Consider the following 18,974-nt stretch of genomic DNA (forward strand, 5'->3'; position numbering starts at 1 on the left):
AGGGGTCACCTTCAAATTTGAGGATGATCTGGGTATCATCTGCATGTAAAACTAGGAACCCAAAAGACTCCAGTAGAAGGGCGTCGGAATAACGTAAAGATTAAAAAGCAGTGGAGACGAAATGGAGGCTTGAGGCACCCCCATGGACACAATATTTCTGAGGACTCAAAGGAGGCCAGTGCAAAGAATGCTTGGATATAATGTTAGCAATCCAGAGTAAAGCCCATGTAGAGTGGCCATGTTGAAGACTGCTGTTAGATTCGAAAGGATCAACACAGTGGGAATACCAACGTCCGCAGCACTCTGTATGTTGTCAAAAGTGGGAGTCCTTTTTGATCACAAAATTCGAGAATTATTGATAAACCATTATACTCGGCACTCTGTAGTATTCTTACATCTTGTTTATGTTGTACATGCTTTCCCCTCTACCAGTCCAGCTTATAGAATGTTGCAGCTATGATGCACAAGAGAATGTTGGTACTCTGTGGGCTGAGGTCTACAGTTGACATTGGGCTGAGCATCATGCTAGATGCTCCTGGTGGGGCTGCTTTACCATCTTATCTACTCATCTACAAATAAACATCTAAACATCACCAACTGCGTGGGACCTGACTACTACACACTCTGTGTTGGGCTCAAGAGGAAGGTTAAACCTCACAGGGGCATCAGTGGTAAAAAGCTTTGAATGTCGCAATCTGAGACCTGTAGCCACTTTATACACTGGAAGTCCTAATAAGGTTTCCACAGCAAATAGTAAAATGAAGGTTTTGTGACTTGGTAGAAATCAGTTATGAGTTATGATAGTGTGTTTTACCATGTTCCCTACCTTGGAGACCTGGAGTGGGAATGCTTTTGCATAACAATTTCTTTTGGTGTTTCATATATAACACCAACATGTTTTATGGATGCTTCACAACACTTTTTGACCGTGTCAGTGTAGAGAAGTGTCAGAACAAAGAGTATCCATGAAGGCGTGTGCTTCAAAGGGTATGCACAGGCATGTGATACCCTTCCCTGGTTGGTCCTGTTGAAACTTGAACGACAGGTTCTATTTTTAAGAACTCTGTTGGGCAACCTCGGCCTAACCCTGAAAGTATACAGATGATGCATCATCTGAATGAGAGATGTTATTCCTGCCTCCCCGAATGGATTAGGTAAGCGGTGTTAGAGGCAAGTGAGAATGAGTGAGCATTGAAAGTATTCTTTGTGTGCCTGACCATTTGAGAGGGATACATACACTACTGAAAATGTCATACATACCATGTTGATCTGTGCCTTTGTTTTAAGTGAGTAAAACGCATCTACATGTTCTTACACAGAACACTTACTCTTCTTTGAATGAGGCTTAGCTCTTACTGGCTGACTTAAATATGCTAGCAACATACAGTGCATGTAAAAAGACCATTTGCATAAATCTGCTTTCGTGGAGTCTCGAGTGTAAATTGGGGAAATATTCAGATTATTTTCTCTTATATTGGTTCTGGAATAATGTATTTTTTTTTATAAAATAGGTTGGCTTTGATCCTCCTCCCCACATGCGTGTCCCTGGAATTCCTACCAACCTGTCTGGAATCCCGGGAGGAAAACCGTAAGTGTCTTTGTTGCTTCTGCTGTAATGCTGCCTGATTTAGCAAATTTGTCGTTTTTCATTGGGAATGTTTTGGATTAGCGTTGGTCTTATCTACTTCAGTTCAAGTAAAACCGATCAGTACACAAAACGTCCCCATCCCCTGCCTTTTCACATATGCTACAATGCTTCATGTGTACCTCTGTGCGAGCGATTGACTCATCGGTTTGCTTGTACCTTCCTCAGCAGCATCTCTCAGCCTTAAACCAACAGCCCTCAGTCTATCAGCATGTGCTTTATTAATGTGACCAGTGTTTCCCTCCAATTTAGGCACACCTGATTTCCTCCTGTCCTCTAAGGCCTTCCTCGATGGAAGTGTACTGTCTTATTGCAGTGTTTGCACATTCTCAATCAATCAATCAATACCCCTTTATTTCTGCAAGTTACAGCCATAAAAGTACATGATACAATATAATATTAATACATAAACTTCATCCTAAAAATGAAAATTAAGGAATTACAAAGTTAGTGAAATTAAAAGAACATAGTAGAGACACTAAGGAGTATTAAAATTTCAATTATCAGGTACTATCTCCGCTCCACAGCAATGGAGCAGCAACAAATACCCGGGTAAAAATAGAGCCTTTATACATACATTAGTATTACGCTTTCGAACTTCATTAGTAGCAATTTAATTGTCAGATTCATTTAAAATAACCTATTAAAAAAAGTAATAAATTACTCTAAAAAAATCTAGAAAGAATCGAAGGATGAGAAGGGCAGTATAAATCCGAATAAGTGATCTTGTTAAATTCTCCATACAGCCTAACACATGACGCCTACGTTTGCACCACATTGCAAATAGGAACTTGGCGATAGCAACAACAAAGACTTGGCAGGTCTCATGTTTAAAAATCCTATAGGCCACAATATGGCTTTGTATCCACAGATTCCTACATAGTTGGAGGACCCATTTGGCCCTGGCCATCCTATATGCAGGACAAAAAAAATCACATGGATCTCTGTTTCTTGTACAATTTTGCAGCCAGGGCTTAGCAGCTTTTTTCCCTCCGCCCACCTGTTCGTAAAGACATAGAGCGGAAGCGTCCCTTGCCTGAACTGGAGAAACAGTTTCTTAGCTGCTAAGGGCAGAATGATGTCAAGAATGGGGCTCCAAGCTGTAGCATTGTTTTAACATCCAGAAATCTAGCGGTTAAACAGGGGGAGTCTATAGAGTGGATTAGACGCTCCATTCTATATCCGGTCCAGGCCAGAGTTAGGGTTTGTTTGGAGGTGGCTAAGCAGTCCTGGTTGGGTTCCGTCCATAAATCATTCCTCTGTTACGAGATGAATCCCAGATGAAAATCAGCAAACGGATCTTCCCTGCCCCCCTAAATAACAGGACTGATTTTAACTTCTCTTTTTTTTTTTTTTTTTTAAACACTTTATTAGGTCGCCAGTACTGGAGTGGGTGGAGAGCAATCAGATCAGCTATGGGGATGACACATACACATGCTCGCAGGCAGGTCGCTCTCCACGTTACTGCACGGCTCTGCCTGCATTGTTTTTGCCTAATCTTGTATTTTTCCACTGTGCCTAACTCTCTTTCTTGCCCAGGCTTGTTTTTATTTCTCTTTGCCTGTACTTGTTTTCTTGCCTAAACTTGTTTTTCCTTCCTGTGCCCAGTTCTCCCGCGGCCCCCGACCATTTTTCCCGCCACTGCGTCCCTGCGGCCCCGCCCACCTGCAATCCCATTCGCTCCCACCTCCCAGCTGCTCCTCCCTCCCACATCCCCTCATATGGAAGCCGCCGCGCTCGGCGGGCACGCCGCTGGCACACCTAAGGCAAGCCCGTCTGTGCCCGGACCGCGCCCAGTGCCAGGACCCCTGGACAACACTAATGCCACGACGCCCGACACCGCTACGATGCCAGAACCCTCCACGCACTCAACACGGACGATCACACACATGCTTCCTGGCTGCCCCCAAGCGCACCCAAAGAGCGTTCACCTGCCGGAACTGCAGCTTCACAAGCATCCGCTCCACCATGCTGCCGACCAGGAAAGAACCCAACCACCTCAGATGCATCCATCTCAACACCCGCTCCGCCCGAAAACATGCCGTTGAACTCTGGGACCTACTCGACTCGACCTCCCCAGACGTCGCCTTCCTGACGGAGACCTGGCTGAACCCCGCCTCAGCACCCGACATAGCCATAGCCGTCTCGGAAGGCTACAAGATCACCCGCAAGGACCGCACCAACAGAGTGGGAGGAGGAATCTCCATCGTCCACAGGAACACTCTCAGAGTCTCGACCAACACCGACCTGCTCAGCGCTGCCAAACATCTGCACTTCCAGATCCACACCGACCCCAACACCACCCTCAGAGGAACCCTCATCTACAGACCGCCCGGACCCAAGTTCAGCGACTCCATCGCCGACTTAGCCAGCACACACGCCCTCGCCTCCACGCACTACATCCTCCTCTGGGACCTGAACTTCCACTTCGAACAATGACGACACCAACGCCACCACCCTGATCGACAACCTAGCCAACCTCTGGCTCGGACAACTCGTCACAACACCAACCCACTCCGCCGGTCACACGCTTGACCCCATCTTCTCCGCAAGCCCCCACGTCTCCTTAAACCAAACTACTGAACTCCACTGGACCGACCACGGCTGCATCCACTTCACTTTTAAGAAACCCACCATGCACCACTGCAACCAACAGATGCCTCACCACTGCTGGAGCAAAGTCACCGAAGACCAGCTAACCACCACCCTTGCCCAGAGCCAACCCACTGACCATACCGACCCTGACACCGCCGCCCACAACCTCAGACAGTGGATCAACGACTGCGCCAACACCCTCGCCCGATCAAGAAATCATCCAACAATCATACCAACAAGAAAGCCAGCTGATTCACTGAAGACCTCCGGGCCTCCAAGCAAACCTGCCTAAAGCTGGAGAAGATCTGGCTCCGTGAACGAACACCAAACAGCCACGCCGCCCACAAGAATGCCACCCGCAGACACCATCACCTCATCAGATACGCCAAAAGGGCCTCCTTCAAAACCCACCTAGACAACCATGCGTCCAACAGCAAAGAGCTCTTCAACATTGTGAAGGAACTCTCCAACCCCAGCTCTAACACCGACGCCCCACCCTCGCAAGACCCGTGTGACTCCCTGGCCACCTTCTTCCACCGCAAGATCACAGACATACACGACAGTTTCAACGCCACGACCGCCCCGACAACCACTGAGACCTCTGCCCCCACAACCACCATCCGCACCAACCACCTGCTCTACTGGACCAACATCGACTGACCCCATCAAAATCATGAACACCATCCACTCCAGATCTGTCAGATCCATGCCCACAAAACATCTTCAACAAAGCTAGCACATCCATCGCACCCCATCTCCGTAAAGTCATCAACACCTCCTTTGAGACAGCAACCTTCCCAGAGAGCTGGAAGCACGCCGAGATCCACGCCTTACTCAAGAAACCCAAGGCGGACCCCAAGGACCTCAAGAACTTCCGGCCCATCTCCCGTTCCCGGCAAAGGTCATCGAGAAGACAGTCTACGAACAACTGACCCGCTACCTCTAGGAGAACAACATCCTGGACCCTTCTCAGTCTGGGTTCCACAGCACAGAGACTGCCCCGATCGCCGCCACCGATGACATCAAGTCCCTGCTGGACAATGGAGAAATGGCAGCCCTCATCCTCCTGGACCTGTCAGCCACCTTCGAAGCGGTCCGTCATCACACACTACGAGCACGCCTCCACAACGCTGGGATACAAGAGAAGGCCCTCGACTGGATCACCTCCTTCCTCTCCGGCAGAACACAGAGCATCCGCCTTCCCCCCCCCCCCCTTCTGCTCCGAAGCCACCGAGATCATCTGCGGCGTACCCCAGGGCTCATCCCTCAGCCCAACTCTGTTTAACATCTACATGGCACCGGTCGCCCATTGGCACGACCTCCACATCCTCTCCTACGCCGATGACACCCAGCTGATACTCTCCCTCACCAAGGACCCCCACACCGCCAAAACCAACCTTCACGAAGGAATGAGGGCCGTTGCTGAATGGATGAGGAACAGCTGACTGAAGCTGAACTCTGACAAGACGGAGGTCCTCCTCCTCGGATCCAACCCTTCGGCCTGGGACGACTCCTGGTGGCCGACCGCACTGGGAACCGCTCCAACACCCACGGACCACGCACGCAACCTAGGGGTCATCCTCGACTCCACCGTCTCCATGACTAAACAGGTCAAAGCTGTCTCCTCCTCCTGCTTAAACACCCTCCGCATGCTCCGTAGGATCTACAAGTGGATCCCCACTGAAACGAGAACAGTCACCCAGGCCCTTGTCAGCAGTAGGTTGGACTATGGAAACGCCCTCTATGCAGGAGCCTCGGCCAAACTCATGAGACGGCTCAAACACATCCAGAACGCCTCCGCACGCCTGATCCTCGACATCCCTCGCCGCAGCCACATCACACCCCACCTGAGAGACCTGCACTGGCTCCCGGTCAACAAGAGGATAACCTTCAAGCTCCTCACCCACGCACACAAGGGACTCCGCAACGCCGGACCAACGTACCTCAACAGACTCAGCTTCTACACCCCCACCCGCCAGTTCCGCTCCGCCGACTTCGCCCTCGCTACAGTCGCCCACTTCCAAAGAGCGACCTCAGGCAGCAGATCATTCTCCCACCTCGCCGCAAAGACCTGGAACATCCTCCCCATCCACCTACGGCAGACCCAAGACCTGCTGACCTTCAGAAAACTCCTCAAGACCTGGCTTTTCGGGCAGTGGCAGGATTCCCCACCACAGAGCATTGAGACCATCACGGGTGAGTAGTGCGCTTTACAAATGATATGATTGATAGATTGAATCAAGCCTTAATGGGATTAATGGGGTACTTTGGGGTAGACCCAAAGGTGCCTTAGAAAGTTGTTTTCGGTCACTGTCAAGGATTTACTAGGGCAGTGACCCCAAAGTTCCGCTCCGTACACAGTGGCCCCCCTTGCTTGGACCTTACAAATCTCTACCGGAGGGCCAATCACTTTTACAGCACAGAGTCTGTGGACTTTTAGGATGCCCCCACTAGCTTGGGTAAGTTTTAGGTTTACCTTAGTAATCTGCGGCCCCCGTTCCATTTTGACGTTTATAGTGCGCCCCAGGTAATCAAATACTGGGACCCTCTCTAGGGGCTTAGAGTCCAAGTTGGGGTGGGGACTATTAGTAGAATCAGCGTAAAAGACCACGTATTTTGTTTTTTTTATATTAACCTCCAGATTTCTATTCTTGCAAAACAAGCTAAATGCTGCAAGGACACGCTGCATCCCCATAGGTGTTTTAGAGAGGAGCAGCGTGTCATCCGCGAACATCCGCGCGGGAATTTTGCGATTAGTGAGTTTTGGGGAATCTATGTCCCTTACAGCTAACAAATCCTCAATTAAACCGTTGACAAAGAGGGAGAAGAGAGTAGGTACAAGTACACAACCTTGTCTCAGCCCCTTCTCAACCGGGAAAGGCGCTGTAAGTTTACCACCTTTTCCAAATCTTACCCTGGCAAAAGTGCCATCATGGAGTCGTTTAAGCTGTTGGCAGAGGTAAGTTGGTACTCCATCTCAAGCAATAGGGTCCATAACTGGGTTCGATCTACCATATTGAACGCGGATTTGAGGTCCACGAAAGTAAGGTAGAGGTAGCCGCCTACCAGTATAGTAGTTTTCCTAAGGATCAGCTGGAGTCTAAACAGCTGATCAATTGTTGATATTTTGGTCCTAAAACCTGCCTGTAGCGGAGTTAGAATGTTGTGGTCATCCATCCAGGTCTGGAGTCTACCCAATAGAACACGGGCAAAGATCTTTTGGGTTACATCTAAAAGGCTAATGGGCCTATAATTTCCCAGTTCCAGGGGAGACCCCTTTTTGAAAATGGGGATGATCTCCGCCCCCACCCAGGTTGGGGGGTGATTCATACCACACAGGACTGCATCAAAAAGAGACTGCAGATACGGGGTCCAAATGGTCGGTTCAGATCTAAACAAGTCTCCTGGAACCTGGTCCAAGCCTGGAGCCTTGTTCAGAAAAACTTTGGCCAAGGCAGCTGTTACCTCCACAAGCGTGCAAGGTGGTATGTCATCTGGGATATCCTCCGTTAAATCTTTGACTGGGAAGCCCGTCTCAGAATTTTACGATCGATTCTTCGAATATAAAAGTTTGAAATGGGAACGCCAGACCTCTTCCCCGAGCTTCGGTTCGATGGCAAACCTACACTCGGAATTACCTGTTTTCACTAGGTTCCAAAAACCTCTAGGGTCTTTATCAATTAAAGCATTCTTTATTGCGTGCCACCTATCAATTTCTCATTCACTTTTTGCAGCTAAAATAGTATTCTTAAAATGTGCCCTTGCTGCCTTGATGCTTGTGTTGCCCCCCTCTCGTAGGTTTGCCAAAAGGGAGTTTTTTGCGTCTTTGCAAGCCCTATTATTCCAGGGGTTGTTGCATATAGCGTTTTTCCTTTTGGGGATTGACTCGTTAAAAAAGAACCCTGCCAGGTTGCCTATCGAATACAAATGATTATTCCCCAACTCCTCAAGGTAGTCACTAGCATCAGCACTTTCAGTTATAAGGCATAACCTTTCTAAGAAGGGAATAATAGATTTGTACAAGGATGCCATTGCCTCCGGAGTTTGTGTATAGGTGGCCCATCAAATCCTTCTACCCCCATCTGTTAATAGCAAGTCAGGGGGAGGTGTACTATTGTCAGCATGAACAGAATCCGATTTGGGCCAATCCAAAGTTAAAACCAGAGGGTTGTGGTCACTCTCAGTGCGAGGGTGCAACTGAATATCTAAGATCCTATGCCAAAAATACACATTTAAAAGGGCATAATCTATAGTCGAGTTCTGACCCATCCTCCCAAAGGTAAACTTGCCAGGGTTCTCGCCTGAAAAGCGACCATTACAAGCCCTTAAAGAATGGTTAAGAGTGAGAGTAGTCATCTGCAGAACTAAGGGAGTCCAAGCCTTGATTGGCTAGTGGTTACAAATTGGGATTCCCCAGAATGAGTCCTCTTCACTCGTGATGGGCTGGGGAAAGCTAATTAAGGGTTCAAAATGGCAATTAAAATCCCCCCAATGATAAGGAAGACTTGCTCGGGCAACATGGTAAGGAAGGCCGCCAAAGAATCTAGCGTCTGAAGTCTGTCCATGCCTAACAGGACGAGAGTAAACGTTAATGATGACAAACTTTAGGGAATTATTAGGGGAGACCATGATACATAAGATGTCCGGGGAGTGGGTTTCTATCAACTTTACTTCATACTCAAGATGAATAGCAACCCATATACACAAACCTCCAGAGGGACTTCCCCTGGGCCCCTGTGTGGCTGGTTTAGTAGAGGTTGCGAAACCTACTCTGTGTGGGGTTCAGGGACCACGCCTCCTGGAATAGACGGGTATCCATGAATTCACCCCAATCCGGTTGATCCCGCTTAGCTATTAGACCATAAATAAAAAACAATGTCCCAATAGGAAGTAATGAACAGTCAGTTATACATGCATGCACATTGCATTGCTGCCAAGGGAGAAAGGAGACTCTCTATAAACTTTCAGACAAGGTAGTGAATCATCTTATTTTATAGTTTAAATTCATGGTCGGGATTATACAGTTGTAAGCAGACCTGCATATATCAATTTAGATGACAACCATAAAAACTTGGTGCTCTACAAAAAGTGACTGTGGTGCAGGTGGCGACGCAAGTGATGAAGTGAAACAGCAGAAACGGCGCACTGTGAGAAGGTGCAAATTATCTACAGTGAGTGGTTCGGATCATGTGACAAGGTGGAATCACAGATACAAAGTTATATTTCCATTTTATGAATTTTAGGAACCACAATCGAGATGTGCCCATCAATACGCTGTGTAGTCGACGGCGTTTCGATCCATACTGAGGATCATCATCAGGACTTGGTTGTCTTGTTTGGGGCGTCCTGAAGAATGGGGTGATCTAGGATGATCGTCAGTGATTGAATCGTGACCTGCGCGAGGGCTAGGTCTAGAGGAGCTGGGCGGTCGTCTGTGATCCGCCGAACCTGCACGAGTCCTTAGATCAGTCGTGCCGAAACCGGAGTAAATCCGCCGAACCTGCACGAGTCCTTAGATCAGCGTGCCGGCACCGGAGTAAATCCACAGGCCGCCAACCAGCCTGTGGATTTACTCTGGTGCCGGCACGCTGATCTAAGGACTCGTGCAGGTTCGGCGGATTTACTCCGGTATCGGCACGACTGATCTAAGGACTCGTGCAGGTTCGGCGGATCACAGACGACCGCCCAGCTCCTCTAGACCTAGCCCTCGCGCAGGTCACGATTCAATCACTGACGATCATCCTAGATCACCCCATTCTTCAGCACGCCCCAAACAAGACAACCAAGTCCTGATGATGATCCTCATTAGTATGGATCGAAACGCCGTCGACTACACAACGTATTAATGGGCGCATTTCTCGATTGTGGTTCCTAAAATTCATAAAATGGAAATATAACTTTGTATCTGTGATTATCCAGTATTAGGGGTGTCTTTCATAGATTCACATGCCTGAATCATTCCCCGTCGTCGAGACGGGAGCCTCCGGTACATAAAAAAGTAATGTCCTATAGACATACATAGAGAAAAATAGGCCTAAGGGCCTCACCTTAGTAGCCTATACTTGTCCTTATGTAAAAAGGACCAAACTCTTAGAGTCAGCCAATCAGCTATCACCTCCCTCTAGAACCTTCCTGGCAGGAGCCTCAGTCTCTCAGATTTTCTACCGCACGTTGTGCTAGGGAGTCTCCAGCCTGAGTTCTCCTCAGGATCTCTTCAAACAAACTTTTCCATCTTTAAAAGTGAGTTCTGGCTTCAAAGTCTTGAACAGGACTGCGTCAAACTAATTATCACTGCAGCAAGTGTTTAATTCTTCAAATTCTTGAATGTCTGAGACCCAGAAGAAAGCCCTCTTCAGGGCCTGCTCTTCATGTGGGAAGAAAAGACTTCATGCTGATGACAAGCATGACCTGTGCTTGTATTGCCTCTATCCGGACCACATATCTAAGGACTGTAAGATTTGTAGGTCTTTTCCTCACAAAACGCAGAGGGACAGAGAAGGCCGACTGCTCATCTGGCTTGACAGACTAAAAGAGCGAGATAATGTGGAATCCTCGGAGGGAAGCTTTTCAATGGCCTCAGAAGCCTCCCTGAAGAGACCAAGGGTGGCTTCCCCTGGCCCCTCAGACAATCCTCCTATGAAGGCACAAAAGAAGTCTTCAGAGGCAAGATCCACTAAATCTACAGTGTCTTTAAAGGATTCTCAGACCTTTAAGAAACCTACACAGTCGTCTAGCAAACTTGCGATTTCCTCCCAGGCGCAAAAAGGTATTGCGGCGCCTGTCTATGTCTCCACAGCGACGACGACCGCGTCGTCGGCGGTCTTCTCATCGACGACGACCACTCCTCATCGACGACGACCACTCCTTCATCGTCGACAGCAGGTAAACCTATCCCATCTAGAATACTGCTGAAACCATCGACGACGTCCAAGACGTCGACGACGAAGATTGTCCCGTCGACATCGTCGATGAAGAGCCTCCCGTCGACGGGGGCGTCGACGATGAAGACGTCGAAGCCGTCGACGACGACGCCTTCGAAGCCGACGACGAAGCCGTCGACGAAGCCGTCGACGACTAGGGAAATTTCGTCTACAGAGGGACCGTCGACGAGGGTCATGCCGTCGACGAGGGTACCGTCGAGGGGGGAAATCATCGTCGACATTGAATATTACTGAGCCGTGGAAGAAGTCCAAGCACATAGAAATGTCATCTTTGACCCTGCCACCGTCAACAACACCGGAGACGACAGCGGGGGCTCCTGCAAAAGGTTCTGCGCCTGACAAACTGGCCAGGAAGCAGATTACACCGGAGACAACGTCACCAAGTAAAGTGCAAAGTCATCTGCCTACAGACATTCTCCAGAGTGAGGAGTCTGAAGAGGAACTCATGGATCAAGCAACGTCCCCTTCTGACCTTCATGTAAAATGTCAGATTACGGACGAAGAACAGGATGAGATTAGCTACCAGGAGCATTCTTTCCAAGCTCATGTTCGCACAGAGGTCACCCCGATGGTATGCCTTCCTGTTTCAATTGTGAATGACCTTAAATACCTTATACAGGACTACAAGCAACGTTTCCCTGAAACACCGGCAAGTGAAATAGGGGGCCCGACACCTGCGACAAATACACCAGCGACAGCCCCAAAGCAAACTCGTCCGACTACTCAGGTCCGTCATGAGACAGTGCCACCTCAGGTGATACTCATCAGAGGATGAACAAGAAGAATTGGAAGAGGGGGAAGTGCATGACACCCAGACGGATCCCGATGAGGATGATGAGTATGTGGCATCTTCCCCTGCCTCACCCCAACCACGACAGGCAGATTCACCGCCAGTGGATATTGGGGGTTTCCATAGAATAGTGGAACGAGCGGCGAAGAGATTTCATATGGTAATGGAATCAACGGAAACAGAATGCTTCTTACATGACTTCAAGGAGCAAGCAAGGAAAATGACAAAGTCTATCCCGATGATAGAATTTCTCCGGGACCAGGAAAAGAAACTGATGCAGACGCCGGCCTCTTTACCTGCGGTGGTTCCGCGGCTAGATAAAAAATACAAGGCCCCAACCACAGCACCGGCTTGCCTTAATGGACACCCGAAACCGGATTTGGTCGTAACACAGGCGGCCCAAAAGAATTCTCGCAACCCTTCCTCTCCTCTGTCAGCCCCACCGGACAAGGAAGGCAGGAAGTTGGACACAATCGGCAAAAGGTTTTCAACTACATCGGCCATGACCATCAAGATAGCCAACTCCATAGCCCTGTTGGGGCATTATAACCGCCAGCTTTGGGAAGATATTGTCCCATATATAGCAGAACTGCCGGACGCAGTCCAGGAGGAGGTTAAAGCACTCCTTACAGAGGGCCAAACATCGGCAGCTGAGATCATTGATTGTGCCATAGATGTCTCCATGACGGGCTTCCGGCAACTAGCGGGGGCAGCCGTCCTGCGCCGCCAGCCGTCCTGCGCCGCCAGGGATGGCTGAAGGCAACATCATTCAGGCAAGAAGTGCAGACGAGAGTGCTGGACATGCCCTTCGATGGCCAGCATCTGTTCGGAGACAAAATTGACGAAGCGCTCCAAACTATCAAAAAGGACACCGATACTGCTAGAGCACTTGGTACTTTGCAGGCAAGGAACCAGTCCTTTCGAGGCAACAGATCCAGAGGTCAGTCCTCCTTCAGGGGATCCTATCAAAACAGGTCTTCGTATTCCTACCAGAATAAAACCCAGTACCAGCAGAAACAGCAACAAGGTCGTCAGACCTCTTATGGAAGATCACACTTCAGAGGTAAAAACCAGAGACTGGGCACTGGCGGACGCCAGTGACCAATTACTCCAGCCAGTCCAGCAACTATATCCCTCATTAAAAATTGGAGGAAAGTTGACCCATTTCCTACACAATTGGCATCTCATCACCACGGACCGGTGGGTCCTACAATTGATAAGATTCGGCCATTCCTTGGAATTCACCACCATCCCACCTGCGACCCCTCCACGCAGGCTTCCGCACAAACACCTGCGCCTGCTGCTCCAGGAAATATCTGCGATGTTAAAGAAAGGAGCGATCGAACGAGTTCATCCGTCTCAAAGAGGGAAAGGATTCTATTCCCGCTTCTTTCTTATACGCAAGAAGAAGAAGTGGAGGCCAATACTAGACCTCAGGGCACTCAACTCTTTCCTAAAGAGCCAGTCGTTCAGGATGGTGACGATCCAAGAAATACTAGGCATACTGGAAAAAGGAGATTTTATGACATCCTTGGACCTCCAGGATGCCTACTACCACATCCCGATACTCAGGGGACACAGGAAATTCCTGAGATTCGAGGTAGCAGGACAACACTATCAATTCACAGTCCTGCCGTTTGGACTCAAATCCGCACCGCAGATTTTTACCAAGTGCCTTTCACCTGTAGCAGCTTTCCTGCGTCAAATGGGTCACCAAGTCTTCCCCTACCTCGACGACTGGCTGGTAAAGGCGCCTTCAGCTGCAGGCGCGACCGAATCCACCAACGCCTGCACCACTCTTTCAACAGCTCAGATTGACTCTCAATTACGAGAAATCGGTCATGACCCCAACAAGAAACATCACCTTCCTCGGGGCGACCTTGAACACGGAATGTGCAAGGGCATTTCCTTCAAAGGACAGAAAAAACAAAATAATATCTCTGGCCACGGCTGTGGCATCAAGGAAGTCCCTAAGAGTAAGAACATACAAGTCACTCCTAGGGATGATGTCTTCTTGTATACTCCTCATCCCTCACTGCAGACTCAGGATGCGCCCACTACAGCCCTCACGAACCAATGGACGCAGAGTACAGGTTCTTTCGAGGACATTGTAAAAATAACACCTCTAATATCCAAGAGCCTGGTATGGTGGAAAAACCACAAGAATTTGTCTATAGGACTGCCATTCCTGCATCCAGCAGCACCTCTGGTAATCACCACGGATGCATCCCTGGAAGGCTGGGGAGCGGTCCTCCAGGACCTCCAAATAAGCGGCAAATGGTCAAATCAGGAGAAGCTCCTCCATATCAACCTCCTAGAGCTGAGGGCTGTGTATCTGGCACTACAAGCCTTTTTGCCACGAATCCAGACCTCCCAAGTGCTCGTCAGAACGGACAACACCACGACGATGCACTATCTCAACAAGCAGGGGGGAACGCGCTCACTCTATCACGCGAGTCGCAAAAGATCTGGAACTGGCTTCTACTACATGGAATCACGCTCAGGGCGGACTATGTCCCAGGCAAGGACAACACCATAGCGGACGCCCCAAGCAGGCAGAAATCCCTCTCCCACGAATGGGAACTCGACAGGAGTACGCTGGATCACATATTCTCGGAATGGGGGATCCCAGGAATAGACCTGTTTGCCACCAAGGAGAATGCCAAATGCCCAAACTACGCAAGCTAGCGTCCCCATCCAAGGTCACTCGGAAATGCTTTTTCCATAGGTTGGTTCAGCGTATTTGCGTACGCTTTTCCACCATTTCCGATGATTCCCAGGGTTCTCAGGAAGATGAAGGCAGAACCCTGTACCCTGATCCTGATTGCCCCGTTCTGGCCAAGGCAGCACTGGTTCTCGGATCTTCATCGCCTCTCCATCAGGACACCGATTCGTCTGAAGCAGCACCCGAACCTGTTGACGATGTCCAAAGGGCAGGTGCAACACCCGAACCTGCAATCGCTCAGGTTATCGGCCTGGCTCCTGAGCACAGAGAGTTCTGTCATCTAAACATCCCACAGGACTGCAGGGAGGTGCTGGCAAAAGCAAGGGCGGACAGTACCAACAAAACGTACTCCCTCAAATGGAAACGATTCTGCATGTGGTGTTTAAAGAAAGGCCTGAGACCACTCCTTATCACACCCGAACAGATATTGCCATATCTTCTACACTTGGCACAGTCAGGATTGGCTCACGCATCCATAAAGGTGCATCTGGCAGCCATTTCACGATTTACCAGGACCTACAAGGGACCCTCCCTCTGGTCTAATAGACTTATCAAGCAATTCTTAAAAGGACTGTATAGATCCTTCCCAAGACCTAGAAGGATTTCACCAGCGTGGCACCTCAATTTAGTCCTCAACCAACTCATGAGGCACCCTTTTGAGCCCATTCACCGAGCATCCATCAAGTACATCTCATGGAAGACTGCTTTGCTGCTCGCTCTAACATCTGCCAGGAGAGTCAGCGAGCTACAGGCTCTATCCATTCAGGAACCCTTCATGCAGTTCAAACAGGACAGGGTGGTGCTGAGGACAAATCCAAAATTCATACCGAAAGTGCCTTCAGACTTTCACCTTAATGAGCCAATGGTTCTACGTTCCTTCTTTGCGAACCCTACAACCGCAGCGGAAAGGACGCTACACTCCTTGGACCTCAAAAGGTGTCTGAAGTTTTACATTGATAAAACAAAAGGCTTCAGAAAGTCGTCACAACTATTTGTGGCCTACAGTAGGCCAAGGTTGGGTATGCCTCTGACGAAGCAGAGCATCTCTAGGTGGATCTCCTCGGCGATAGCATTCTGCCATGACAGGGCCGGACGGCCTTTGGGTGCTAATGTTCAAGCCCATTCCACCAGAACAATGTCCACATCAGCAGCGCTGTTCGCTAGAGTGCCGATACTAGACATATGTAGAGCCGCGACGTGGAAGACCCCGCACACCTTCTCCAGACACTACTGCCTGGATGCTGAGCTTATGAAGGATGCAGCAGTGGGCCAGGCAGTGCTTCGCCATCTGTTCCAGTGAGGTGAGCCTTCTAACATCCCGCCATCCTGGTATGCACATCTTTCTATTATGATTTGTTGATGTATGCTAATGTTTCGAAGTCACAGGGTAAAATGTGTATTCTCTGAAATGACTATATGGCATGGTTACATCAGAAATGTGCATAGTGTATTGCTAACTACTCTGATTCAGGCATGTGAATCTATGAAAGACACCCCTAATACTGGATAAGAAATGCGTTACTTACCTGTAACAGCAGTTATCCAGTATTGGTGTCTTTCATAGATTCACATGCAACCCTCCCGCCTCCCCTGGAAGGACTCACGTTCTCTATACCTGTATTACGCCTACCTAGCTTGGTGCGTACGAAAATCTGAGAGACTGAGGCTCCTGCCAGGAAGGTTCTAGAGGGAGGTGATAGCTGATTGGCTGACTCTAAGAGTTTGGTCCTTTTTACAGAAGGACAAGTATAGGCTACTAAGGTGAGGCCCTTAGGCCTATTTTTCTCTATGTATGTCTATAGGACATTACTTTTTTATGTACCGGAAGTTCCCGTCTCGACGACGGGGAATGATTCAGGCATGTGAATCTATGAAAGACACCAATACTGGATAACTGCTGTTACAGGTAAGTAACGCGTTTCTTCCACCTTGTCACATGATCCGAACCACTCACTGTAGATAATTTGCACCTTCTCACAGTGCACCGTTTCTGCTGTTTCACTTCTTCACTTGCGTCGCCACCTGCACCACAGTCACTTTTTGTAGAGCACCAAGATTTTATGGTTGTCATCTAAATTGATATATGCAGTGCTGCTTACAACTGTATAATCCCGACCATGAATTTAAACTATAAAACAAGATGATTCACTACCTTGTCTGAAAGTTTATTGAGAGTCTCCTTTCTCCCTTGGCAGCAATGCAATGTGCATGCATGTATAACTGACTGTTCATTACTTCCTATTGGGACAATGTTTTTTATTTATACCTTCATTACCCAGTCCTAATTATGTATATGGGTCACACTCCTGTTACTTGTACTAGCTATTAGACCAGCCACATTCCAGGACAGCATTTTTAAACCCTGGTGCACTGCTATCTTATGTCTCTGCGTGGCTGCAATAGAGGAACCTAAAACAAGGCCCCCGGATTGATTCACTGCCTCGCCCACACCGGTAAGTTCTTCATTACCAGTAGAGTTACAAACTACATTCCCTACAACTTCCACTGTATCTAGGGGGGGAACAAACATCGTCAATTGCTGGTGGCAAACGTCACCACCGTGTAGGCTCTGCAATTCATTGGCCTGTCGAGGACTGGCGTTAGATCCCCGAGTAAAAAGAAGGGTTCTGGCCCCCTCCCAACCTGACATGAGGGCACTAGCGACCTGTACATCCCCAGCGACTGCCCTGGGGGTTCCCCACACCCCTTCTCCTCGCGGGAGGCCGCTTTACCACCGCAGGGTAGGGACCCTCATGACCGATCCAAGGTCCTAATGGATGGGACATCACACCAAGGTTATAGGCAGGGGTCAGTCAATCCAGCTGGTGCAAAACACTGAACCTATTGCTTAGAGGGAGAGGGGCTAATGGCAAACTATTACACATTCTAAACCCCAACTCTCCCTGGAAAAGCTGTGGAATAAGCTAGAGGAGCCTGTCTTGGTCATAGCTTTACAATTTATAGCAAAACTAACACAATAAAAAAGTATTAACGTATTGCTTTTGCTCATGGGCCTGCCACTTTAAGGAGAATTTCTCACACATTGAGTCCTCACTACCACTGCTTCCGGGTCTGAGTCAGGACTTTGTGACTGATACGATCTCTCACCTGCATATGTAAAAACCTGAAATGGAGTACCAAACTTCTACCACTACACACAGTGCCTTTGAGCAGAATGAAAAGATAAAAAATGTAGATGACAAAAGCAAGGTTAAGGTGAAATAAACACTAGAAACTGAGCATGGTCCTGTTGTCAAATGCTTTAAAAACCAGACTGACTGCCACTCACAAGTTGGTTTTTGGCGTTTACATTTTGTTGAAAAGTGATAAGTAATGTTTCGAATTCAGTCCTTCGTTGCCCTATTTACCGACCTGGTACCATGTACTCTTTCTTCCCATGGTACCAGAAAGCAACAATTTTGACAGCGCCTATGCCTGCTGGCTGGACCGTGCCCTCCGCTCTTTCAGCAGGTGGTGGCTTTGTTGTGTCGCTGCCATGCTGCGTTCAGCAGCCACTGCGTTGGGTATGGCGCGCAGTCTAGTCTTGTAGTGTCTGTTTCAGTCAGGAAAGTAAGCTGCCTCCCAGGACTCCCTTTTTTTCCAGCCTTCTGTGCAAATTCCCCTTGAGGATAGTTAGGCGGTGATTTCCACTGCTTGGACTTCTCTTCCGCAGCTAACGTATCCGCTGGCGGCTCTTCTCAGATGTAGTAAGCTGACCCGGAACCACCACGACGCCCAGTCACTTCTCACCAGTGCAGCGAAGCACCCTGTAAACTGCGAGGCATTCACCCAGCCAACAGCCCCAACGGCGGTGGTGGTTTGTACTTTGATAAGGACAGAAGTCGTTTCTCCATTATTACGGCTTATCCTGGCTAATGCCGCTTTCTGCAACCTGTTTCTTCTCATACTTGTCATTGCTTCATTATCCGGCCCCTTTCTCAATGTATTTTTTTGTTTTTTTAACTTTTATCCCGCTCTTCGCCTTATGTCGTGCTTCACATGCTCTTATTTGCATAACCTATTGTCAAAAATTCTCCCAGATACACTAAAGCCCTCGTTACGAGTTCAGGGCTGAATTCCAATCCCTGTACAAACCCATATTTACACGGGGATCGGAATTCGTTGTTAATTATCACACCTTTGAAGTTGTACCATGAGAAACTCCACCAGGTAAAACCTGCCGAAATGTATGGGGGGCGGGGGTGGGTGGTGGGGGGTGCAAAAATTCGTAATTCATGAAGTTTTAAAAACTGATTCCGCATGCTATGCTTCGTTTTC

The 18,974-nt window shown here is 48.7% G+C and overlaps 1 protein-coding gene across 9 annotated transcripts in view; it reads left to right on the plus strand.

Annotated features, from left to right (window-relative positions):
- TLE1 (TLE family member 1, transcriptional corepressor) overlaps positions 1–18,974 on the plus strand; it is a 160,124-nt gene that overhangs the window by 127,113 nt on the left and 14,037 nt on the right. For all 9 annotated transcript variants that reach the window (XM_086961327.1, XM_086961328.1, XM_086961331.1 and 6 more), the window contains one exon: positions 1,512–1,588. In XM_086961327.1, coding sequence (XP_086817453.1) covers positions 1,512–1,588 — 77 coding nt within the window. The remainder of the gene's footprint in view (positions 1–1,511; positions 1,589–18,974) is intronic.

This window comes from Lissotriton vulgaris, chromosome 3_1 (genome assembly GCF_964263255.1).
Source record: "Lissotriton vulgaris chromosome 3_1, aLisVul1.2, whole genome shotgun sequence".
NCBI classification, from domain to species: domain Eukaryota; kingdom Metazoa; phylum Chordata; class Amphibia; order Caudata; family Salamandridae; genus Lissotriton; species Lissotriton vulgaris.